The sequence below is a fragment of the Pan troglodytes genome, chromosome 10 (genome assembly GCF_028858775.2).
Source record: "Pan troglodytes isolate AG18354 chromosome 10, NHGRI_mPanTro3-v2.0_pri, whole genome shotgun sequence".
Classification (NCBI taxonomy): domain Eukaryota; kingdom Metazoa; phylum Chordata; class Mammalia; order Primates; family Hominidae; genus Pan; species Pan troglodytes.
Genome location: NC_072408.2, coordinates 130,538,013 through 130,563,153, shown reverse-complemented (window position 1 = coordinate 130,563,153; position 25,141 = coordinate 130,538,013). Strand labels below are relative to the sequence as shown.

The 25,141-nt window shown below is 43.4% G+C and overlaps 1 protein-coding gene and 1 pseudogene across 3 annotated transcripts in view; one reads left to right on the top strand and one right to left on the bottom strand.

Annotated features, from left to right (window-relative positions):
• The window catches only part of ATP6V0A2 (ATPase H+ transporting V0 subunit a2), a 45,786-nt gene that overhangs the window by 17,844 nt on the left and 2,801 nt on the right, over positions 1-25,141 (bottom strand). For 2 of the 3 annotated variants that reach the window (XM_003314010.7, XM_016924562.4), the window contains exons 2-9: positions 21,548-21,626; positions 17,790-17,887; positions 15,446-15,583; positions 13,968-14,056; positions 12,342-12,468; positions 6,284-6,366; positions 4,654-4,747; positions 3,010-3,222 (exon numbers count right to left, since the gene is read on the bottom strand). In XM_003314010.7, the coding sequence (XP_003314058.1) occupies positions 3,010-3,222; positions 4,654-4,747; positions 6,284-6,366; positions 12,342-12,468; positions 13,968-14,056; positions 15,446-15,583; positions 17,790-17,887; positions 21,548-21,626 (921 nt within the window). Of the gene's footprint in view, positions 1-3,009; positions 3,223-4,653; positions 4,748-6,283; positions 6,367-12,341; positions 12,469-13,967; positions 14,057-15,445; positions 15,584-17,242; positions 17,549-17,789; positions 17,888-21,547; positions 21,627-25,141 lie in introns of all 3 variants that reach the window. The other variant, XM_063785275.1, reaches the window with a different exon arrangement.
• Positions 18,537-19,007, top strand: LOC129136567 (large ribosomal subunit protein eL27-like; annotated as a pseudogene).

Sequence of the window (25,141 nt, the reverse complement as noted above, 5' to 3'; positions counted from 1 at the left end):
AGTGAGCCAGTATCATGCCACTGTACTCCAGCGTGGGTGAAAGAGCCAGACTCTATCTCCAAAAAAAAAAAAGAGAGAGAGAGAGAGACATTCTGTAAAATCACTGTTTGTTTGTTTGTTTGTTTGTTTGTTTGTTTTTGAGACAAGGTCTGGCTCTGTTGCTCAGGCTGGAGTGCAATGCAGCCTCAACCTCCCAGGCTCAAGCGATCCTCCCACCCCGGCCTCCAGAGTAGCTGAGATTACAGGTGCATCACCACATCCGGCTAACTTTTGAGTTTTTTGTAGAGATGCAGTTTAACCATGTTGCCCAGGCTGAAAATCACTGGTCTTTAAAGAAAAAGAAAAGATATTTTTCTAGACAAAACAAAACAAAAAACTAAACTAAAAAACCACATGAATTACAAGGAAAAGAAAATTAGATTAACATCAGGCTTTCTGTTGGGAGCAAGGTGCCAGAACAAGATGGAGGAACATGTGTAAGATACTCAAGGGGGAAAAAAATGAGCCCAGAATTTTATTTCCAGAAAAACTCACTCCCAATTATAAAAAGCAGCAGACAGCCACTGTGATCAACATGAGAATTCAGAGAATATGATTCTTGCAAGCCTCTCTGAGGCTTCTCTAGGGAATGAGCTTCAGGCAGCCAAGTGACTAGAGAGCTTCAGGCAGCCAAGTGAACCCAAGAACTGGGATCTGCAGGCTGGAGGCTGAGATTCCCCGCTTCCGCCTGGCACAGCCTGTTAGGAGTTCTGCATGTGAGACCCCTGTGTACCTGATCAAATTCAATCTTGGCGACAGAAAAAAAAGGCATCCTGTAGACACAAGCTGACTACCAAGGCAACTGTGAAGAGCCAGATTCATGAGGTGTGGGAATGCAGGTGATGAGCCAGCTTTCATCAACACTGGAGAACGTGTCAGTCACCTACTTGTGGAGAAAAATAACACAGGACAGGACAGATGAGGAAAGCGAAGAGACAGGGACTATGAGCAGTAAGAGGTGGGCTGAGAGCTCAGTACCCTTGACGGGAAACCAAGAGTCGGTGCCCACGAGCGGAGCAAAGAACAGCTATGCAGCCGGAGGTGGACACGTGGTCACTGAGACCTTAATATGCAGCTCTCAAGAGACCCCAGTGCATGTGCACGCAGGAGATGGCAGAAGCAGCACCATGGGCTCAATCTGAATCGAATGCAGCCACCTTGAAAGTTACAAAGCAGCACACACACCACCTATAACAGGAGTACTAGTCATGTCCCTCAAACTGATGTCACCTCAGTAAAAGAAGAATCATCTGTGTTTATCTCTCAAATAGGTGGTTCCTACTCTAAATAACAAAATACTATTTATGTGTTGCTGTCTTTCTCAGCACTGGGTATTTCATGTTTATGTCATAATGGACATTATATTTTACATTTGTATCATCACAGAATTACGTAATGAGACAAGGTTACATAACCAAAAAACTCATGAAAAAGGTGTTCCCTTAACTGTCACTTGAAATATGTAAACCTGTCCTTTCCATGACCAAAAACTGAGTTTAATGTAGAAGAAAAACCTCACAGGAACATGGAAGAATTACACTATAACCTTGCAGTGGGAAAAGCCTGTGATTCAAAATCTGGAAGGTGTAAGAGCAAAGATGGATAAGTTCAACTATATTTAACAAAAAACTTCTGCATGGCCAAAACAAACAAACAAATAAACAAACAGAAACATCCTAAGTCAAAAGACGAGGGACAAACTGGGGAAAATATTCTTACTGGTGTCACAGACCAGGAGCCAACAGAAATTGGTAAGAAAAAGGCCAACATACGATGGAAAATGGCTGCAGAATATGAACAGATAGTTCACAAAAAAAAGAAAATTGAAAACGCTCTTTTTTTTTTTTTTGAGACAAAGTTTTGCTCTTGTTGCCCAGGCTGGAGTGCAATGGCGCCATCTTGGCTCACCACAACCTCCGCCTCAAGCAATTCTCCTGCCTCAGCCTCCCAAGTAGCTGGGATTACAGGCATGTGCCACCACGCCCAGCTAATTTTGTATTTTTAGTAGAAATGGGGTTTCACCATGTTGGTCAGGCTGGTCTCAAACTCCTGACCTCGTGATCCACCCGCCTCGGCCTCCCAAAGTGCTGGGATTACAGGCGTGAGCCACCGTGCCCAGCCAAAAGGCTCTTAAACAAAAAAAAGGTATTCCCCTTCACTCATAATGAGAGAAATACAATAGCTGACAACATCTATCAAAATCAGTCCAGTAATTCCATTTCTGGGAATTTATCCTACAAATAGATTTGACATCATAGTGCTATTTGTAAAAGAGGAAACTACCTAAATGACCAGAAAACTAGTTAAATAAACCATGGTATGTACACAACAGAATATTAAATAGTTATAAGAAAAATAGAGAAGTTTTATTAAGTGAAAAGAATAGTATGAATAGTGCCCTTTTGTGAAGAAAAAGAAAGAAAAATAATATCTACTCCTATCTGCTTATCTACAGTTAAGAAACTCAAAGAAATAACAGAACTAAAGTAATGGTTATCTTTGAGTGGAGGAAGTGGACAAGTAAGGCTATGGGGTGGGAGGAAGCCACTGCACTGTGTCTTTCATACTCTTATTTCTTTTCACTTTTAAACCATGTGAATGAATTACTCAAAAGAGCAATTTAAAAACACGTGTACTCACATACAGCTTTGAATGACCAGCTCACCATAATCTCAGTTCAAAAACAGAGCCAAGGCTGGGCACAGTGGCTCACACCTGTAATCCCAGCACTTTGGGAGGCTGAGGCAGGAGGATCGCTCGGGGCCAGGAGTTTGAGACCAGCCTGGGCAACACAGCAAAACCCCAACTCTATTTTAATTTTGTTAATTAATATTTTAAAAAAACAAAAGAAGAGTCAACACACTGCATTCTCATTACTCTATGAAATTCTCACTTCCTTTGTTTCTCTGAATTTATCAGTTCCATCAGTCTCTCTTCTGTTCCTGGCAGAGGAGAGGAAGGCAGCCTTACCGAGCCCTCCTCCAGTGCCCGGCGCAGGTCCTGCAGATCCGCCTCGGGACACCAGACCTCAGCAATGAGGCACTTGTTGGTCACGTCAAAGCTGCACATGTTCAGCATGTGATAGATGGCCTTCATTTTCTTCACCTGGATCACACGGCTGTAGACAGACTCGGCGGCTTTACATAGCACTTGCCTCAAATAGTCCTCGGTTTTGTGCAGTACCTGGGGAAGAACAACAGGGGCTTTCAGTGGAGTGGGCATGTTTTTGTTTCTGTCCACCTGGCACCCGACTTCCCTTACAGGACTTTCTCCCCATTGACAGAGGATCATTCCAGGCACCTGCCTATCCTGGTGGCAGCTAAGGGAGCCATTCCTTCCTTCTCCCTGCCCCTAGTACCACTCGGAGGTGGGCAGAAAAATCTAAGTTCAATCAATCAGATGCCCTCTTTTGGGAGGTTGCCTCTGGAGAACATGACCCTAGGGCACAGGAAATGGTTAGACGTCATTGTCACTGCGGCAGCATGACGGCCTACCAGGATCCAGCAAGCTCCCTGGGTTCCTACCCATTCCCAAGCTTGGCCTCACACCTGTCAACCCTGTGAGCCACCAACGCCCATCCCATCCTACCAAGAAATCCTCTCACTTAACTGAGTCAGAAGGACACTTCATGCCAACAAGAACCCTCACTGTCATCAAGAGAAAAATGAATTTAAATCCTACTGGTAAAATAATGCCCTCACCATGTTAACTGGAGCTGGCTTGTCTTTTGTGATCAAGAATTACAATCCAGACCGGGGGCGGTAGCTCACACCTGTAATCCCAGCACTCTGGGAGGCCGAGGCCGGTGGATCACGAGGTCAGGAGATCGAGACCAACCTGGCCAACATGGTGAAACCCCGTCTCTACTAAAAATACAAAAAAATTAGCAGGGTGTGGTGGCGCATGCCTGTAATCCCAGCTACTTGGGAGGCTGAGGCAGGAGAATTGCTTGAAGCTGGGAAGCAGAGATTGCAGTGAGCTGAGATGATCGCACCACTGCACTCCAGCCTGGCAACAGAGCATGATTCCACCTCAAAAAAAAAAAAACAAAAAGAATAACAATCCAGGCTGAGCATGGTGGCTCACACCTGTAATCCCAGCACTTTAGGAGGCTGAGGTGGGCGGATCATTTGAGGTCAGGAATTTTAGACCAGCCTGGGCAACATGGCAAAACTCTGTCTCTACTAAAAATACAAAAATTGGCCGGGCATGGTGGTGCGTGACTGTAATTCCGGCTACTTGGGAGGCTGAGGCAGGAGAATTGCTTGAACCCAGGAGGCAGAGGTTGCAGTGAGCTGAGATTATGCCACTGCACTCCAAGCCTGGGCGACAGAGCGAGACCCTGTCTGAAAAAGAAAAAAGAATTACCATCCAACATATCAAAGGTGACCACAGAATCTTTTTTTAAAGCCTTGTCATTACTACTCAGGTTCCTAACAAGTTGCTAAAATAAAACTTCCATGGGGAGGAGGGAGGGAAGTGACATTCCAATCTCACTAGAACATCTTGATTTGTCTACGACCAATATTATCTATGTTAAAAAAGAGAGAAAATATACGTGTAAATGTTTGGCAGCCCTCAGATAAAGAGGCAATCCACTTCCAGCTTACTCACAGTGTAGAGATCTTGGATGCGGGTGTTCAGCCCCTCCTGGATCTCCCTCCGCTCCTCGGCTGTGTTTGGATAGGGGTACACGTGGCAGTGGTAGCTGGAAGACAAGAGTTGAACACCGTCTCACATCTGTCAGCACTAGAACTAAACACGTTCACCTCCCCGGCACATCTTCTGGCAAAACGGAATGAAAGCAGCCGTTTGGGAGACATGGGTGCAGATGCAGTCATCTGCCCTTGGTCAGGCTGTGCATACAGATGCTCAACAAGCATCTGCTGAGTGAGATAAATTTAGCAAACTCCCTCTGGGATCCAAATTCCACTCCTGCCCTCAATGATTCCTGGAAGCTCATTCCCAATTCCAGCTTCCTAAAATTCAACAATATCCTTGGGCTGGGAATCACTGAACAGGTTTAAACACAAACACAAAGACACACACAGACACACAACAGACACACACAGACACACACACACACACACACGAAAACAAAAGGAGAAAAGAGCTCTGGCTTCCTAGCAGTTGCCTTTGACAGGGTCCGCAGTCTCCCTGGCTCCTCTCAGGGCCACTCGGCCACTCGGCGCCCAGACTGCACGGGGGAATGACGAGCTGTGTCCCCAAACTGCAGCCATTCCCGGACCACCTTCATATGTTAACACCATACCTTTATTTTTCTTTAAGTTCTGCCTTTGAAAAATTAAATACCTATTCTAGCCTTATCCTAAGCAACAATATCTGTGAAATCATGGGTTTGCTGAGCTGGGTATAGTTTTTTAATCTGCAGTAAAACAAATATCTATCTATGAAAATAAAAGGTTTATCCAGGTGACACCTGAAATTACTTTCTATTCCACCAATTGAGAACCAAATTCTAGTAAACAGAAAATGCCCAAACCCCCCTCCACCCTGCAAGAAACAAGGCAAGCTGAGTTGTCCATGGGGGGAAGAAAGCAAAGGAGTTTTCTGACTTTGTTTGGCTTTTGCTTATGTTCCCATTTGCTGACAGGAGTTAAGTCACAGATTATTGTTGTACCACAACTGAAAATTACTGATGGCTTATGCGGAACTGACGTCTTTTACCTGATCATTTCATTTAGTCCTAAAAGACCTATAAGAAAGCAATCACTCTCCCCTTTTACAGATGAAGAAACTGAGGCTTGGTCACTTGTCCAAGTGAGTCCAGTGAGACAGCGACACAGGGAGGCTCTGCATCCAGACAGGCCCCTGAGCGCCTCCTCCTCACCACACGCCACACCCCTGCCCCAGGGTACCCAGGACAGAAGAGATGCACATGCTCAGTGATGACAGGTAAGCCCGACTGGTAGCTCAAAGCAACATGAAGTCACAACATATAAAAACTTTATTCCTTTTTCAACCAATCTGAAGCCCTGATCCCCAAGGAAAAAAGTCAATTCTGGGAATATTATTAACACAGTCTCTACTTTTAAATTATTTTAAGTAATGCATTGGTAAGAGAGATGACAAATTAAATGTTTAAGAACTTGGCAGTGCAGCAAAGAATCATATAACAAAAACTAGCAGCCACTCTATTTCTGACTCCAGAGGGATGTTGAAGGAAAACTAGAGGTGACTGAATATAAAGACATAAATGAAATGAAATGTTTCTTTTTCTTACCAATCACATATCTTCTTAACCTTGTGGCCAATCTGCTCTCCCCAAAAGGATATTAAAAAGACATACCATTTTATGACTTCCCCCTACAAAGAATGAATAAGGATAAGTGTTATTTCTGCGTGTATAAACTTCTAGAACTTCGGCAGCTCAAACACTGTCAAAGCGTTCATTCATTCACTCATTCAATACAGTCAATCCTCCTTATTGGAGGATTCTGTAATTACGAATTCACCTACTTGTAGTAACAGCCCCAAACCAATCCACGGAGCGCTTCCAGTCATGTGCAGAGCAGCCAAGACTTTTAGGCATCCGACGCCCGCGTTCCCAGGTAAAGTCCACCAAGGTGACGCCCTCCCTTCCCATCTCTGCTCTCAGACTATCACCAAGTGTCCTTTTCAGAGTCTGTTTGGTATCATGTTTTTCACACTTCTGTGCTTTTTTTGGTGATTTCACGGTATAAACGGCCCCGAGTGTAGGGCTGAGGTGCAGTCTGGTGTCCTGAGCACAAGACGGCTGTGATGTCCCTGACGGAGATGTGGCGTGTGTTAGGGACACTTCGTTCGGGCTCGAGTCACAGAGCTGCTGGCTGGGAGCTCAATGTAAATGACTCAACTCCCGTACTTCCCCTAGGAGCAGTGAGTTTTTCCATAGTTGGTAATTCAGAGATTTCAGTGACTTTTTTTTTTTTTTTTTTTTTGAGACAGAGTCTCTCTCTTGTTGCCCAGGCCGGAATACAATGGCACAATCTCGGCCCACCGCAACCTCCACCTCCTGGGTTCAAGCAATTCTCATGCCTCCGCCTCCCGAGTAGTTGGGATTACAGGCATGCACCACCACACTCAGCTAATTTTGTATTTTTAGTAGAGACGGGGGTTTCTCCTTGTTGGTCAGGCTGGTCTCGATCTCCTGACCTCAGGTGATCCACCTGCCTCGGCCTCCGAAAGTGCTGAGATTACAGGCATGAGCCACCGTGCTCAGCCCTCAGTGACTTTATGAAGCATAACTACTGTAAATAATAAGAATCACCCTGTATTTACAAGTATCCAACAAAACAGAATTCTATAAAAACTGAATAGGCACTATTATAGGTGCTAGGGATACAGCAGTGAAGAAAACTGACAAAAATCCCTGACCTGGGAGGGGAAGGGAACTTAAACTTATATTCAACTTGACAGCAAAAGAAACAAAGAAAGTACGCCAGGTAGAGGTAAGTGCTATAAAGAACAGACGCAGGATGAGGAGACGGGAAGGGGGGAGGGTGGGCTTGGGCACTGTGATCTCACATAGGATGGGCAAGGAAGATCTCCCTGAGAGGGTGACATCTGAGCATAAAGACGTGCAGGTGAGCTTCAAGTCAGGGTAAATGGAAAAAAAAAAAATGCAGGAGGTGAGGACGCGAGCCCCATGGCCACTGGGAGAAGAGACTTCCAAGCAGAGGAGTACACACAGAAGCACAGTCAGGAGACTCGAGGAGGCCAGCACCGCCGGGGAGGGATGTAGTAACACAGCTCAGAGGAATGACGAGGGCCACAGGCCCATTGTGCAGCTCCACAGGGCTGTTGCTGAGGAAAACAGGAAGCCCCTGGAGGGTCTTGAGTACAGGAATGAAATGATCTGACTGTGGTTTCCTGTGGATCATTCTGGATGCCAGGAGAAGAGACCAGGCTAAGGCAGAGGCAGAAGCAGGGGCCCAGCCAGGCGACGCAGGTGTGGGACGAGACCTGGACCAGGAGGGAGGAAGAGCGAGGAGAGGCGGCGGGACTCTCTATTTAGCAGACATGGCCACCAGATCTGCTGAGGGATTTAAGTGAGACGCAAGAAACAGAGAAGAGTGGGGAGAAGCCCAGGGCTTTCAGCCTGCGCAGTGAGATCAATGGGTCTGGAAGGGCAGGTCTGGGAAGAAAGATCAGATGTTCAGTTTTAGGCAAAAGCAGAAACGGTCTTCCAGATACTTAAAAGGAGATATGGAGTAGACAGACATAAAAGTCTAGTATTCTGGGGACAGGTCCAAGCTAGGGATATATACATTTGGGGCATGGTATTTAAAATCATAAAATTATGTGAGATCTCTAAAGGCAGAAAGAAGAGAGAAGCTGTCCAAAAATTGAGCCCTGGGCCCAGGGAACAGGAGCACAGACTGGGGAGCTACAGCATAGCACAGGCAGGCGGTGGTGGGAGGGAGGGGATGGCAGCAGGACGAGATGGAGGATGTGGCTGGGAGAATGAATACAATGAATGAATAAGTCAGTTAACTGAGCAACCCACTAGACACACTGAGGATAATGGAAGCTGACTTCACACTGTCAGAAAAGAGTTAGAACCAGGAAAAAGAGGCTGGGAATGGTAATCCCAACACTTCAGGGGGCCAAGGCAGGAGGATCGTTTGAGCCCAGGCCTGTAATCCCAACACTTTGCTGGGCAGAGGCAGGAGGATCGTTTGAGCCCAGGAGTTCAAGACCAGCCTGGGCAACATAGTAGTGTGTCAAGGAACACAACCACTTAAGGCACAAGGCAGAAGAAATGCCACACACAACAGAAAAACACAATCTATACAACCGAAGAAAGCGCCCATGTCTAGCTTTGATGCAGAGAGAATGGTCAGCACTTAGAAACACCAATGGGGGAAAACGGCTAAAAATAGTCTCTAAGGTCTGTAATAACTTCAATAGGGTCAGACATTGAACCCAAAAGACAGTAAACCTGACACTATAAACAAATCCTAGAACCTGAGTAAAAGTTACCAGACAAAATACCCCTATCTTACCCAGAAAAAGACTGAGAGAACACACTTGGCATGTTAACAGTGGCTCAGAATAGGAGACTGCGAGGGACTTCTTTTTCTTCTTGTTTTCTACATTGTTCCCAATTTTCTATAATGGACATGCATTTTCTTTATAACCGTGGGGACAGGGATTGTATTTTCAAGATATACATCTATCCATTCTCTGTATTCCTTCACAGATGTTTATTGCCCTTTAACATATTCCATAAAAATTTGGCATAAGAGGCCAGGCATGGTGGCTCATGCCTATAATCCCAGCACTTTGAGAGACCAAGGCAGGCAATCGCTTGAGGTCAGGAGTTCAAGGCCAGCCTAGCCAACATGGTAAAATCCCGTCTCCATTAAAAATACAAAAATTAGCCAGGAGTGGTGGTGTGCACCTGTAGTCCCAGCTACTTGGGAGGCTGAGGTAGGAGAATCACTTGAACCCGGGAAGTGGAGGTTGCAGAGGCACAAGAGAACTTTCAAATTCTATTAAAAAAAAGTTTTAACTTGAGTAAATGCTAGCATGAGAATTACTGATATTTTCTCTTAATAAAGAAAAAACTCAAAAAATATGTAAATGCTACTTCAGAACAGTTTTGATCTTAGTTTTAATCATCAGCTTGAAATAGAAAAGTCATCAAGGTCACAACTGAAGGATAATTAATGATGGTCACTGGCAGTTACAAAAGCCACAAAAAAGTAGAAAATATTACAAGTGTGTGGTTAATGAAGGGCTTAACTGATTAGATTTCAAACGGATTAGATTTTTATTTCAGAAAACCAAAAATAAATCACAGGCTGGGCGCAGTGGCTCATGCCTGTAATCGCAGCACTTTGAGAGGCCGAGGTGGGTGGATCACCTGAGGTCAGGAGTTCAAGACCTAACTCCTGATGGTGTTTCAATATGGTGAAACCCCGTCTCTACTAAAAATAAAAAAATTCACCAGATGTGGTGGTCCGCGCCTATATAGTCCCAGCTACTCGGGAGGCTGAGACAGGAGAATTGCTTGAACCCTGGAGGCAGAGATTGCAGTAAGCTGAGATCATGCCACTGCACTCCAGCCTGGGCGACAGGGTGAGACTCCGTCTAAAAAAGTAAAAATCAATCAATCAATCACAGCCAAATTTCTCTTTATGCGTCAAAACTACTATGAGATGTATATTAATCTTACAGCCAAAATTCCTGAGGCCAACCTAGAAAAAAAACAACCTTTCCTCAAAATTAAGAAAACCAAGTTCCTTTTCCACCTTTAGTAGATCAGCAGTTCATCCTCATTTAAAACAACAGTTATTTTTACTTTGAAGTTTAAAAAACAGATATCCTAAGGGTGATTATGACTCCGTCTCTCCCCGCTGCCTCCACCCTCCCTTCTGAACCATTCGGCCCCACAGCTGTTAGGTATGTACATGGGGATGGATGGGGTTGGGGGAGAGTAACTGGCCCACAGCTGTAAATGTATATGTGCATGTGCTTTTGTGTGTGTCCCCAAGCTACTCTGACACAGCCAAGGAAAAGCAACCCCTCAGTAACAATGGGCACACCCAGAAGCCACATCTTGGCTCCAAAATACCAAGATTTGCACTCAAAAAAAAAAAAAAAAAAAAAAACAGCCTCCTTGAAGAAACAGTTGATTCCAGAGCCGTGTGAGAGGAATTGCAACATGCATCTGGACATCCTGTTGTACAAACAAGTGCTCAAAAAGTGATGGGAACATGTAAAATGGATATAAAAGCCAGCCTGAATGGATTCCAACTGGCCAAATCTAGGAGAATGTGAATATCAAAATAAATAATTAAAGGAACAGGAACCCATCAAATAAAATAGGAAATAAATGAGGAAGCTGAAAACCTGATGAAGAATGGGATATTTACAGTTTCAAACACAAAAAAAGAGTAACTTCACAGCAAAGTCTAAAGAGAAGTGCCTTAATCAAGTGATCAGAGTGACCACGACCAGTAATGGAACTAATCAAGTGATCAGAGCGACCACGACCAGTAATGGAACTAATCAAGTGATCAGAGGGACCACGACCAGTAATGGAACTAATCAAGTGATCAGAGCGACCACGACCAGTAATGGAACTAATCAAGTGATCAGAGGGACCACGACCAGTAATGGAACTAATCAAGTGATCAGAGTGACCACGACCAGTAATGGAACTAATCAAGTGATCAGAGGGACCACGACCAGTAATGGAACTAATCAAGTGATCAGAGGGACCACGACCAGTAATGGAACTAATCAAGTGATCAGAGGGACCACGACCAGTAATGGAACTAATCAAGTGATCAGAGCGACCACGACCAGTAATGGAACTAATCAAGTGATCAGAGGGACCACGACCAGTAATGGAACTAATCAAGTGATCAGAGGGACCATGACCAGTAATGGAACTAATCAAGTGATCAGAGGGACCACGACCAGTAATGGAGCAAACAGAAACATGTGGCACCTGACGGTGCAATGAGAAGAACGCAGCCTCACTTCAGCAACGCTCCTGCCAGAGACACGTGACCTGAGTCAACTCATGAGAAGATACCTGAGAAACCCAAACCCAGAGACACGCTACCAAAAAAACTTGCAGTATTTTAAAATGTCAAGGTCACAAAAGCCAAGGGAAGTCTGAGAAACTGTCCCGGAATGAAGGAGATCAGAGAGACAGGACAGGCCTGGCACGGTGGCTCATGCCTGTAACCCCAACACTTTGGGAGGCCAAGGCAGGAGGATGGCTCAAGACCAGTCTGGGCAGCATAGTAAGATCCCCATCTCTACCAAAAATAAAAAGTTAAAAAAAAAAAAAAAAAGCCAGGTGAGGAGGCTCACACTTGTAATCCCAACACTTTGGGAGGCTTTGAGAGGCCTACGTGGGAGGATTGCTTGAGGCCAGGAGTTTGAGACCAGCCTGGGCAACACAGCAAGACCCCATCTCCTTAAGAAAAAAAGAAAGTTTAAAAAAAGAGAGAGACATGACAACCAAATCCAACACGCAATGCTAAATTACATTCTTTGCTTTGACCATACTAGGACAACCGGTGAAACCTGAATGAGATTCAAGGCTCAGGACATAGTAATGTATCTACATTCATTTCCTGACTGATGGTCATGTGATGGCAATATAAGACAATGTCCCTGATTTCAGGAACTATACACACTACACGTGGTTGAAGAGATAAGGCATCAGGTTAACAACTTATTATCAAATGGTTCAGGAGAAAAACATTCTTTCTACCATATCTCCAACTCTGCTGTTAGTCCGTCACTGCTAAAAGGTGATGGTGACATTTACTCACTGTTTCAGGGTCTTCAAGGGATTCATCCAGTTCTGCATAGGACACGATGGTGTACCCTTTGCAGACTCTCCACAACATTTTTTCAAATGCTTCCACTTTTCCTTGGTTAATTAGGCCAGACACAAATCTGTGAGACAATAAAGTCAACCTGTAGTCAACTGAAAGCAATAAATGTTATCAAACTACATTAAGAATGATGAAGACTTCATTTCTACCAAGTGGTGAAGACATCCTGAGAGCCCTCCAACTGCAAAACATCTCAGGTGCTGGTCAGAATATTTTTGAAACTTCTTTTTAAAGGTAGAGATGAGCTTGTAATAAAGAGAAATTCTTGGCTGGGCACAGTGGCTCATGCCTGTAATCCCAGCACTTTGGGAGGCCGAGGCGGGTGGATCACAAGGTCAGGAGTTCAAAACCAGCCTGTCCAAGATGCTGAAACCCTGTCTCTACTAAAAATACAAAAATTAGCCAGGCGTGGTGGCAGGCACCCATAATCCCAGCTACTCGGGAGGCTGAGGCAGGAGAATCGCTTGAACCTGGGAGGCGGAGGTTGCTAGAGGGCCACTGCACTCTAGCCTGGGCGACAGAACAAGACTCTGCCTCCAAAAAAAAAAAAAAAAGAGAGAGAAATTCTTGGAATCCAAAGGGAAAACAGGACCTCACAGATGTCCTGATTATTACACTGAACCCCGTATCTTAAGAACTTGAGTTTAAGGCCAGCATGGGATGCAGGAGCCAGGCACTGGGTCTAGATAAGGTGAGCAGATACAACTGACTCACCTCTCCAGCTGGGACTGCTCCATGCACAAAGAGCTACACCCTCAGTGAAGGGATGGACCAGAAAAAAAATCTACCTTGCAAAGGAGCCTGGAGCCTGCATGTAAACTTGTTTATTTCCATTTTGGTTCTAGATGGAGGGAGAAGTCTTCCCTAAGAATTTATAACCACAGGTTAAAATTCACTCAGGTTTGAGGCTTAAATTCACATTCCTGGCACAGTCAAAAAACAAATCAACAAAAAAATCCCAATGCTGAGAAAAATATAAATGATTCCAGGTTGACAGAGCACTCCCAGGTACCTGACAAATGTCAAAACAAATTCTCTCTGGGGGAAAACATCCTCAAACTAAATATCACTGAATTCCTTCAGATCAGGAACCGTGAAATATGAGTTCATAATAATTTTAAAAATCACAAATCGCACGAGGAAACAAATTACCACTAGTTTCAGTAGGCAGCAAGAATAAACAGCAGCAGGAGATCTTTAAAGTATGATTAATAAAAAAAACTAACCAACTCAGTTTAGCCACCAAGTTTCTACTAGACAGGATTTGATGCCTGAATGACCAATTGTTTTAGGCTTATAGAAGTAACACTGAATCACGTAAATGTTGTTTCTTTCTAGCTCATTATACCAAAAGAAATTTCCATTGTGTTGAGTAAAAAAGTCAATACAGCTGAGTAATTCAGCTCAACAAGTACAGGAACACAGTGTTTCTTAAACAAATATTCACTATGTTTCATTCAACCCTAGGCTTTAAAACGGTCTCCATTCCTTCTATGGAGCTCATCTGCCTTTTACAAGAAGGGCAGTATGAAGCCTGACACCCCAGGCCTTGTCACCTACCCCAGTTTTGCTCCCAGTCTCTGCATACAGCTGTAATCCAACAAAGAATCGCTCTCTAAGGAAGGGAATTCTTCATAAGTGGGTTCAAACTAGAAATAAACAGATGAAACCAAGTGTGTCTCATTAAAAGTGACACTTTATTTCTCATGTCAAATTTTCAAACAAGTTTATAGGGCATCCTAACTAACTACTTAGATCTGGGTGCAAAGACTTCTGAGGTAACTTAGATTTATAACTCAATCCTCATAAATGAAAAGATAACTTCCCCATCCTTTATTTGTAAGCCACTTGAAGACAATTACATAAAAGACAGTTATAATTTAGTTCACTGCCTTCATCCAAGATAGAGTAACTTTATCAAAGGTCACTATCATATCAAGTGAAACTAAGTTTGGAACAGATGCACTTGTCTCTTCTAAGCTCCATAAGGTGCTACTACATGGACTATTCTTTATTCTTATAATTTTTTTTCTTTTTTTTTTTTTTTAGATACAGGGTACAGGGTCTCACTCTGTCGCCCAGGCTGGAGTGCAGTGGCGCAATCATAGCTCACTGCAGCCTCAAACTTCTGGGCTCAAATGATCCTCTCACCTCAGCCTCCTTGGTAGCTGGGACTACAAGTATGCACCACCACGCTCAGCTAATTTTTTATTTTTTGTATAGACAAGGTCTCATATTAATTCTCACTATGTTCAGGCTGGTCTTGAACTCCTGGGCTCAAGCCATCCTCCAGCTTTGGCCTCCCAAAGTGCTGGGATTACAGGTGTAAGCCACTGTGTCTGACCTAGTCTTAGAAATTATAGATTATTCTTTTACTTCCTTTACTTAGCAATTTGGAAAAAGTAAATTTTAGAGTTCAACATCCTTCATTCAATTTTTTTCCCATGCTCATAAAAATTTTTTTCAACCACAAACTAAACCATCTTATAAATATTTAGTATTGTAATTGCTAAAAACAACCAACACAGGAAATGGCTCTTAAAACTTTATTTAAAGTCATATAATCCAACTGAAAAATAAAACCAAGGTTTAAATTTAATCTCTTAAGTCTGGGCGCGGTGGCTCACTCTTGTAATCCCAGCACTTTGGAAGGCCAAGGAAGGTGGATCAACTGGGTCTGGAGTTTGATACCAGCCTGGCCAACATGGTGAAACCCCATCTCTACTAAAAATACAAAAAATTACAGGCGTGGTGGCGGGCGCCTGTAATCCCAGCTACTCGAGAGGCTGAGGCAGGACAATCTCTTGAACCCGGAAGGCGGAGGGTGCAGTGAGCCGAGATTGTGCCACTGCACTCTAGCCTGGGCAACAAGAGCAAAATTCCGTCTCAAAAACAAAATATAAAATTAAATAAATAAATAAATAAATTTAATCTCTTATAAGAAGCAACATATCTATATGAACTAATAGCAAAATACACAGCCTATGGGAATGAGATTTTTATAAAAGAACTGTATTTCCTCACGAGCTGTTCAGTACCTCAACGTTGCGTTTCACAAAGGTCTTTGTCACTCTCAGCATGTGAGTGTACTCTATCAGTTCCAGCAAGTTTTTCCTCAGTTTCTCCTTGTTCTTAGTGACTTCTCTCAGTTCAACCTCGAGCTTCTGCAACTGCTCCTAAAACAAAACAATGGTTACTTAAGAGGGTAGTAATTAGTTCCAAGTGTGATTCCAATAATCTTCATGCAGTATACCAAAAACAGTGGGTTTTTTTGTTTTGTTTTTTTCTTTTTTTTTTTTTTTTTGAGATGGAGTCTCCCTCTGTCGCCCAGGCTGGAGTGCAGTGGCACGATCTCGGCTCACTGCAACCTCCACCTCCTGGGTTCAAGCGATTCTCTTGCCTCAGCCTCCCCGAGTAGCTGGGACTACAGGTGTGCACCACCACGCCCAGCTAATTTTTTTTGTATTTTTAGTAGAGACGAGGTTTCACCATGTTGGCCAGGCTGATCTTGAACTCTTGACCTCAGGTAATCCACCCGCCTCGGCCTCCCTGTCTCTACTAAGAATACAAAAAAATTAGCTGGGCATGGTGGCATGTGCCTGTAATCCCAGCTACTCAGGAGGCTGAGGCAGAAGAATCATGTGAACCCAGGAGATGGAGGTTGCAGTGAGCCAAGATCGTGTCACTGTACTCCAGCTTGGGTGACAGAGCAAGACTCCTTCTCAAAGTAAATAAATAAATAGGCTCATTTATTGTTTCATATTAATTCAGGTAATTTCTGTGAAGTTCACACCACATATTAGCTAAAACATTCCGGAGGCTGTGATGAGCGTGAGACCCCCAAGACTGGCCCTCGTCTCTAACCACAGGTGCTGTCATTTCTCAGATTTCCTTTGTCTGCTTATTCATATCACACATCAAAGACTCTTCCTCTTTAAGTCTACATTTCCTTTTTTTGCAACACAGAATATATTTAGATAATCTTTTCTAACTTATTTTCCTAGTCTCTAGCATATGAGTTTCTATGCACTCACATTTACACAATTAATTGAGGATAAAAATTCATGACAATCGGCCAGGCATGGTGGCTCACGCCTGTAATCCCAGCACTTTGGGAGGCCAAGGTGGGTGGATCATGAGGTCAGGAGTTCGAGACCAACCTGGCCAAGATGGTAAAACCCCATCTCTACTAAAAATACAAAAATTAGCCGGGCATGGTGGCACGTGCCTATAATCCCAGCTACTTGGGAGGCTGAGGCAGGAGAATTGCTTGAACCCAGGAGGCAGAGGCTGCAGTGAGCCGAGATCGCACCACTGCACGCACTCTAGCCTGGGCGACAGAGCAAGACTCTGTCTCAAAAAAAAAAAAAATTCATGAGAATCTTTAATAATTAGTTACATACTAAACATCCTTAAAAATACTTAAGTATTAAAATAACAGAAGCAAAAATCTGTAAAGCAAATCATTGAGTCAATGAAAACTTGTATTCAAACAAATCACTTAACATACTACATTCATTACTTCCGCTTTGCCTTACAAGCACTGTACACAGTCATCACTAGGTTTGTAATTACATCACAAGCGACCCATCGAACAGGCCAATCCAGATGACTGCTGTTACTCATCTGGTTGGAGAGTTCTCTCTGGAGTCTCCTGCACCAAGTAATGAAAGACTTCCTCCCAGATAAACAAACAGAGGAGCCCGCAACTGAATGGCTTCAGTTACACAATGATAATTGTTTTAGAAGAGTTATCAAGAGCTCCAGCCTACTTCACAGGGTGAGGAACGAATTCACCGAGAATACTAATAAGCAGCACAGGTGAGTGTTCTCACCGGAGACAGATGTATCCCCAGCACACCAGCCAGGGAACTCAGGGTGACAGAACGCTGCTTGCTGCCCACCCGAGACAACCCATGGACTGCATACCAGCTTCCAAAATTTAGAGGGGAAGGGCCAGGGTAAATGTGGGAGGACTGTGAAGGCACACCACCGAAGCCTCAATTCCTTGCACAAGAAGAGGCAGCTAAGGCATGGGTGACCCTGGGATGAGCTTTCTGAAACAGTACAGGATCATGAACTGTTCTGATCCATCAATCAGGCTTGATGGCTTGATTCTTGTTGCCTCTGTTCACCACCACCTGGAAAGGAAGCATATGCCTTACACTGTAAAAGAAAACTGAATTACTGTTAAAATTTAACACAGATAATCTATTACTGAGGGTTAATCATAATAGCGGTCTTTAATCTCTCTGCCTAGAGAGATCACCATCTTCCATGGTTTTGAGAAGAAAGGCAGAAAAGCATTAGACAACATGAAATAAGTAAGTAAGCAGCCCCCGAGATCAATGGCTGCAACCAGCTTCGTCAGAAGCAAATTACCTGCATTTCTAGAACCTGTTTCAGGGGTGGCGCAGGAGGGCTGGCCTCTCCTTCAGGAAGGGGAATATCAGCTCTATTAATTTCCTGTACCAAATACACTGTGAAAATAAAAGTTAAACAATTAGATACTAAAATGTACTATAATACATTTCAGTCGGAAACATTTTAAAGCCCAATGTTTCCCAAGCCATCTAAAAATCAATGTCTAAATGCACAAAAATCTTGCTTGTCCCAACTGACTTACTGGTCACTTTTTGCAACCTTGTTTCCAAAAATAATGCTGCCTAGAGAGATCTGCATGCAGTGACAAAATAAACAACAACCTCTTCTATTTCTTAGTGACTTAAAAAATAAATAAATAGAATGAACAATAACCTGGATAAACCTTTTCTGAAATTCCACCCATTTTTTTCATTTCTAATATTCTAGTGAAAGAACTTCTGAGTCGCAGCCATCTCTACATGGGCAGAATGAAGCAGAGGTTAGGCGCGCACTTGGAAGTGCAGGAATTACCCAAGTGATAGACCTACAATAGCCCCTACGGGAGCTGGCAACATGATTTCTCGCAGATGCCCTCAGAAAGAAAAGGGCATCCATCAGTCCAACAAGAAAATCACAACCACTACCAGGAAACCCACCCAGCACCAAGAGCCAGGCTCTCTTGCAGCTCCCAGTCAGCCCTGAGGCTGTGGCTGAGGACAACCTGCACTGCTTCACCACTGAAGTTAAAAACTAGATTCAGAAGCCTGGCTGGGTCTTGCAATTGCTGCCATCGGCAGCCTGGGGGGCAAGTGTCAGGGCAGCCCTAGAAATGGGCAAGTTCATGAAACCTGGGAAAATGGTGCCAGTCGTGGCCGGACACTACTCTGGACACAAAGCCAATCCTCATGAAGAAAACTGATGACGGCACCTCAGACCACACCTGCAGCCACGCTCTGGTGGCTAAAAAAGACCATTATTCCCACAGTGACAGCTGCCATGGGCAAGAAGATTGCCAAGAGGTCAAAGGTCAAGTCTTTTGTGAAAGTTTATAACTATAATGACCTCATGCCCACAGAGTACCCTGTGACCATCCCCTTAGACAAAACCATCAGGTTTTCAGAGACCCTGCTCTTAAATGCAAGGCCCAGTGGGAGGCCAAGATCAAGTTCAAAGAGTGGAACAAGACTGGCAAGAACAAGTGGTTCTTCCAGAAGCTGTGGTTTTAGATGTTTTTTGTTTCAGTCATTAAAACAAAACAAAACAAATAAACAAAAAAAAACACCTAGATTCATGAAACTAATAGTACACCAGTCAAAACTAACTACTTTATTTGGTTTATGTTTTCAATTCCATGAAGCATCCCTTTCCTTAGGCTAAAAGTCACAATATCTGTTAGTCATTATCAGGCCTAATATTTAGAAGTGTTACTAACTGGTTTACAGAGGGAGAGAGGCAGGTAAAGAAGTAAGGAGGAAAAACAAAAAGAAAAAGAAAAGAAACTGTCTTACCAAGATAGCAAAGGAAGCACTGGGTCTAAGAGGTTTCTAGAAATGAACGCAAATTGTTTTAACCAATTTATACTTCAATTTATTCTTTTTTTTTAAGAGACAGGGGTCTCACTATGTTGCCCAGGCTGGCCTTGAACTCCTGGGCTCAAGAAAGCCTCCCGGCTCTACCTTCAGAGTAACTGAGACTATAGGCATGCGCACCACCATGCCTGGCGTACACCTAAATTTCCTTGAGAGGTCCTTTTTCACTGTTTTAAGTCTGCATTCTTACGGGGTCATACCCTGCTGCCCAGGCTGGAGTACAGTGGTGTGTCATCCTGGCCCACGATAACCTCAAACTCCTGGGCTCAAGCAATTCTCCCACCTCAGCCTCCTGAGTAGCTAAGACTACAGGCACATGTCACCATGCCTGGCTAATTTTATTTTTTGTGGAGACAGGGTCTCAGTATGTTGCCCAGACTGGTCTCAAACTCCTGGACTCAAGTGATCCTCCCACCTTGGCCTCCCAAAGTGCTGGAATTATAGGCGTGAGCCATCGTGCCCAGCCCTGCATTCTTTTGAAACAGTTTAAGCTACAGGAAGTCCTGGATATACCTAATGTGTTATCACATTTGCCCTGCCTTTAAAAACCTTATTCTGAATACACCATCTATCCAATGACTCACCCAGGTTGCAAAGACAGGAATATGGTGCCACTAACATACATGAACCACACAAATAACTACGACCTCAAGCAATATGAATAGGACTAGATTTCAGATGACTAAAATTTCCTGTTACACTTAAAAATCTCCAATTTAAAAAAAATAGGCCGGGTGTGGTGGCTCACACCTGTAATCCCAGACCTTTGGGAGGCCGAAGCCAGCGGATCACCTGAGGTCAGGAGTGTAAGGTCAGCCGAGAGAAAGGAAGAATAGACCCAAAGTCAGGCGAGTAAGTTTATCGAACCTGCCGGCTGCTCCACGACAGAGGAGGCAGCCCTGAACTTACAAAATGAGGGGTTTATACGGGGCAGAGAGACCCTGGGGTCGTTTGTTGGTTAACTTTGCCATGTATCACCTTATGACCTTTACGGTAGCAGCTAAATGAAGGAACTTACAGGGGGCTGTAGGCAAAGTTTGTTTAGGCTTCCCACAACCTCCCCCTGTGTGGTCCGGATGGTTTATAATTGTGTTTTGCTTATCGCAGGAAGGCCTGATAAGTTAAGTTTGCTGGCTTCACCGGGGGCACGTAGATAAGGGCTTAGAAATGTTAAAGGGGCTCAGGGGGAGGGGTGGGCAGCACGGAGAGCTTTGGGGGAAGTGTTGGCAGTACCAAGAAGCTTTTTTGGGGCGGTGTGTCCCTAACAAGGAGTTCAAGACCAGCCTGGCCAACATGGTAAAACCCCGTCTCTACTAAAAGTACAAAAATTAGCCGGGTGTGGTGGCACGCACCTATAGTCCCAGCTACTAGGGCGGCTGAAGCAGGAGAATCGCTGGAACCCAGGAGGTGGAGTCTGCAGTGAGCCAAGATCATGCCACTGCACTCCAGCCTAGGTGACAAAGCAAGTCTCCATCTCAAAAAAAAAAAAACAAAAAAAAAAAAACAAGCTTTGTCCTTCAGTTGACTGTCATTTTCCCTCCACTTCAGTGAGAACGTCAAGGCTTGATTTGATAATGACTAGTACCAGACTAAGATGGTAAAGATTTTAGAGATAAAAGAAGTGGCCCTGGGCTGCTTAGTTGAAATGGTTAACAATCAGCACTGATCTAACACACTGGCAAAGGAAGCCCTGAGAAAAAGGAAATTATTGTCAATCACTCTATCTTCCATTTCCTGCCTCCCTTGTTCCTTGAAAAAATTTTAAATTAAGTAACTTATTAACAAGTACAATGTTTTTAAGTTATAATAAACTACAAGGGATCGGTTAAATAAGCCACGGCACATTAATATTAATACAATCAAATAGTATGCTGCCATCAAAAACGATGATGGGTAAATATCTATGTCTACTGACACGAAAAGATGTTATAGTAAGCACTGTTAAGTAAAAAACATGGGTAACAACAAAATAACCAGGCCATTATGTTTGTAAATTTTTACTTTTATAGATGAATAAAAAATACAGAAAAATAATACATGCCTACATAACTGTGATTACTTCTGAATGAGAATACAATTTCTTTTTTTCCTTTCTGCTTGTCTGTATTTTCCAATATTTTTAAACCGAACAAGGTTTGCCTATATAAAGGTAATTATTTAAGTTATTAAATCAGAAAATAAACTTACCCAATATTCGCTCTAGCTCTTCACACCTCTTCACCTCACCAACAAATTTTCTTTGGAAAGAACTTACGTTCTGGTTGAGCTGAGAAAAGGATGAAAAATATGGTTTAAATTTCTAAAATTTAAAAATATTTTTATGTAAAAAATAAAACATCACCAAAGTTTGGGGGATGTACACTCTTGTATACTATTGAATGAAACTATAAACTGACACAACTTTTCTTGAGAGCAATTTGTCAACTGTTACCAAAAAAGCCTGAAAATCCAGCCAGGCCAACACGGTGAAACCCCAACCCTGCTAAAAATACAAAAATTAGGCCGGGGCGGTAGCTCACGCCTGTAATCCCAGCACTTTGGGAGGATGAGGCGGGCAGATCACTTGAGGTCAGGAGTTCAAGACCAGCCTGGCCAACATGGTGAAATCCCACCTCTACGAAAACACAAAAATTAGCCAAGCATGATGGCAGGTACCTGTAATCCCAGCTACTCGGGAGGCTGAGGTGGAAAAATCGCTTGAACCCAGGAGGCGGAGGTTGCAGTGAGCCAAGATCGTGCCACTGCACTCCAACCTGGGCAACAGGGCAAGACACTATCTCAAAAAAAAAAAAAAAAAATTAGCCAGGCATGGTGGCGCACCTAAGTAATTCCAGCTACTTGGAAGGCTGAGGCACGAGAATTGCATGAGCCCGAGAGGCAGAGGTTGGATGGAGCTGAGATCGCACCACTGCAATCCAGCCCAGGTGACACAGTGAGACCCTGGGTCAAAAAAAGAAAAAATCCTGAAAATGATTATTTGCCCAGCAATACCCCATGAAGAAAATTTAACCTAAGGAAAAAGCTATGGAAACAGATGAAAATCTATGACAACATCAATCTCAGGGAAAAAGAAAAAATGATAACCCAAAAATCCAACAATAGAAAACTGGTTCAAGAAATTACAGTAGCGTAGTTAAAGAAATTATAGCCAGGCACAGCAGCTCGTGTTGATAATCCCAGCAATTTGGGAGGCTGAGGTGGGAGGACTACCTGAGGCCAGTAGTTTGAGGCCAGCCTGGGCAACATGGTAAGACACCATCTCTCCAAAAAATAAAAAATTAGCCAGGCCTGGTGGTGCACACCTGTGGTCCCAGTTGCTCAGAAGGCTGTGGCAGGAGGATTGCTTGAGCCCAGGAGATCGAGATTGCAGTGAGCAGTGATCACACCACTGCACTCTAGCCTGGGTGACAAAGCAAGAGCCTGTCTCAAAAAAAAAAAAAAAAGAAAGAAAGAAAAGAAAAGAAATTACAGTCTATATCTACACAATGGAATGCTATTTAGCAATAAAAAGGAATGAACTACTGACCCATGCAACAACAGGGATGACTTTCTCTTTTTTTTTTTTTTTTTTTTTTTTTTTTGAGACAGAGTTTCGCTCTGTTGCCCAGGCTGGAACGTACTGGCAGTATCTTGGCTCACTGCAACCTTCGCCTTCCAGGTTCAAGCGATTCTCCTGCCTCAGCCTCCCAAGTAGCTGGGATTATAGCCAAGTGCCACCACGCCCGGCTAATTTTTGTATTTTTAGTAGAGATGGGGTTTCACCATGTTGGCCAGGCTGGTCTCAAACTCCTGACCTCAGATGATTCGCCCACCTCGGCCTCCCAAAATGCTAGGATTACAGGCGTGAGCCACCACGCCCACCCTGGATGACTTTCATACTAAGTGAAAGCAGCCAGACACAAGAAGCCACATACTGTGTGATTCCACTTACATGGAATGTCCAGACAACCCTAGAGGCAGCAAGCAGATTAGTGGGTGCTGGGGGGGTGGGGGTAGGAATAAGGATTAACTGTAAATGAGCATTAAGAATCTTCTGGGGTGATGGAATGTTCTAAAACAATTGTGGCAATGGATGCATGACTCTATAAACTCTTTTTTTTTTTTTTGAGACAGGATCTCACTGTCGCCTAGGCCGAAGTCCAGTGGCACAATCTCAGCTCACTGCAACCTCTGCCTCCCAGGTTCAAGCGATCCTCCTGCCTCAGCCTCCTGAGTAGCTGGGATTAAAGGCACGTGCCACCACACCCGGCTAATTTTTGTATTTTGGGTAGAGATGGGGTTTCGCCATGTTGTTCAGGCTGGTCTCAAACTGGTGGGCTCAAGTGATCTGGCTGCCTCAGCCTCCCAAAGTGCCGGGATTACAGGTGTGAGCCACTGCACCCGGCCTCCATAAACTTTCTAAAAATCATGGGTAAACTCTACCATACACCTCAATAAAGTTGTGTAAAAATGACCAGGTATTTGATTATATTAAGAAATGTTATTTAAATTTTCAGGTACAATGTTGGTAATAATTTTTTATCTTCTAGGCCAGGCCTGGTGGCTCATGCTTGTAATCCCAGCACTCTGGGGGGCCAAGGTGGGTGGATGACTTGAGGTCAGGAGTTCGAGACCAGCCTGGCCAACATGGTGAAACCCCGTCTCTACTAAAAATACAAAAATTAGCCAGGCGTGGTGGCGCGCGCCTGTGATCTCAGCTGCTCAGGAGGCTGAGGCATGAGAATCACTTGAACCTGGGAGGCAGAGGTTGCAGTGAGCTGAGATCGCGCCACTGCACTCCATCCTGGGCGACAGAATTGAGACTCCATCTCAAAAAAAAAAAAGAAAAAAAATTCATCTTTTAGAGGTACTTGTTGAAAAGTTAAATTATATATCTTGGATTTGCTTCAAAATGATCTAGTCTGGGAAGTGAGAAAAAACTAAGTTTACATTTATGGGTACATGGGGGTACACTGTACTCTTCCCTCTACTTCTTATAATACAAAGTTTAAAACAATTTTAAAAAGTTGTAAAAGAATATTTAATAAAATTAGGAAGTTAGTCATGATTTCTGTGTAAAGCAGATTAGGATGTTTTCAGTGTGGTTCAAATTATATAAAAATACATATATATGGACATTTTTAAACATTATTAGAGAAATGCTGATTGTCCAGTATTAGCCAAAAAGTTAAAGTTAATTTCTAGGCGTTGGGATCATGCAAGGTATGTTACTATTCTTATGTTTTCCACATTTCTCACAATGGTCATCTATCACTTTCATACTTCAACAATTTACAGTATATCATTCATGTTGAAAGCCATTTAAGACACGAAATTTATCTTTATTCCATCCAGGATTTGTACTGGGCACTCTCAAGAAACAGTTAAGATACAACTTGACATGAAACTGCTCAACCTGGTAAGTGTCTACTCAGTGTTTGACTCAGTTCTTGTTCATTTTTTGGGGACTTTTTTTTTAAAAGAACCAGAAAAAAGGTAAAAATTCTCATTTCACTTCTGTTTGTCACCTTATCATTCATTTCTGGAGGTCGAACTAAAAGTAACCACTTCCAAGTTACTAATGATTCAGACACAATCTAGTTCTATGGAACTTGCTGGAAAGGAAGTTCTGTGTCTAAAGCTGTCACAGGATACTACTTCTCAGCTTTCATTTTCTTCCTTCAATATCAAATAGTACTTAACTCTAAATGGGCATGATGTTTCTACAAATAGTAGAATCTTTATTTATAAAGAGGTAAATTTCTGTGGCAATAATACAAACATGGATTTCACATACATACA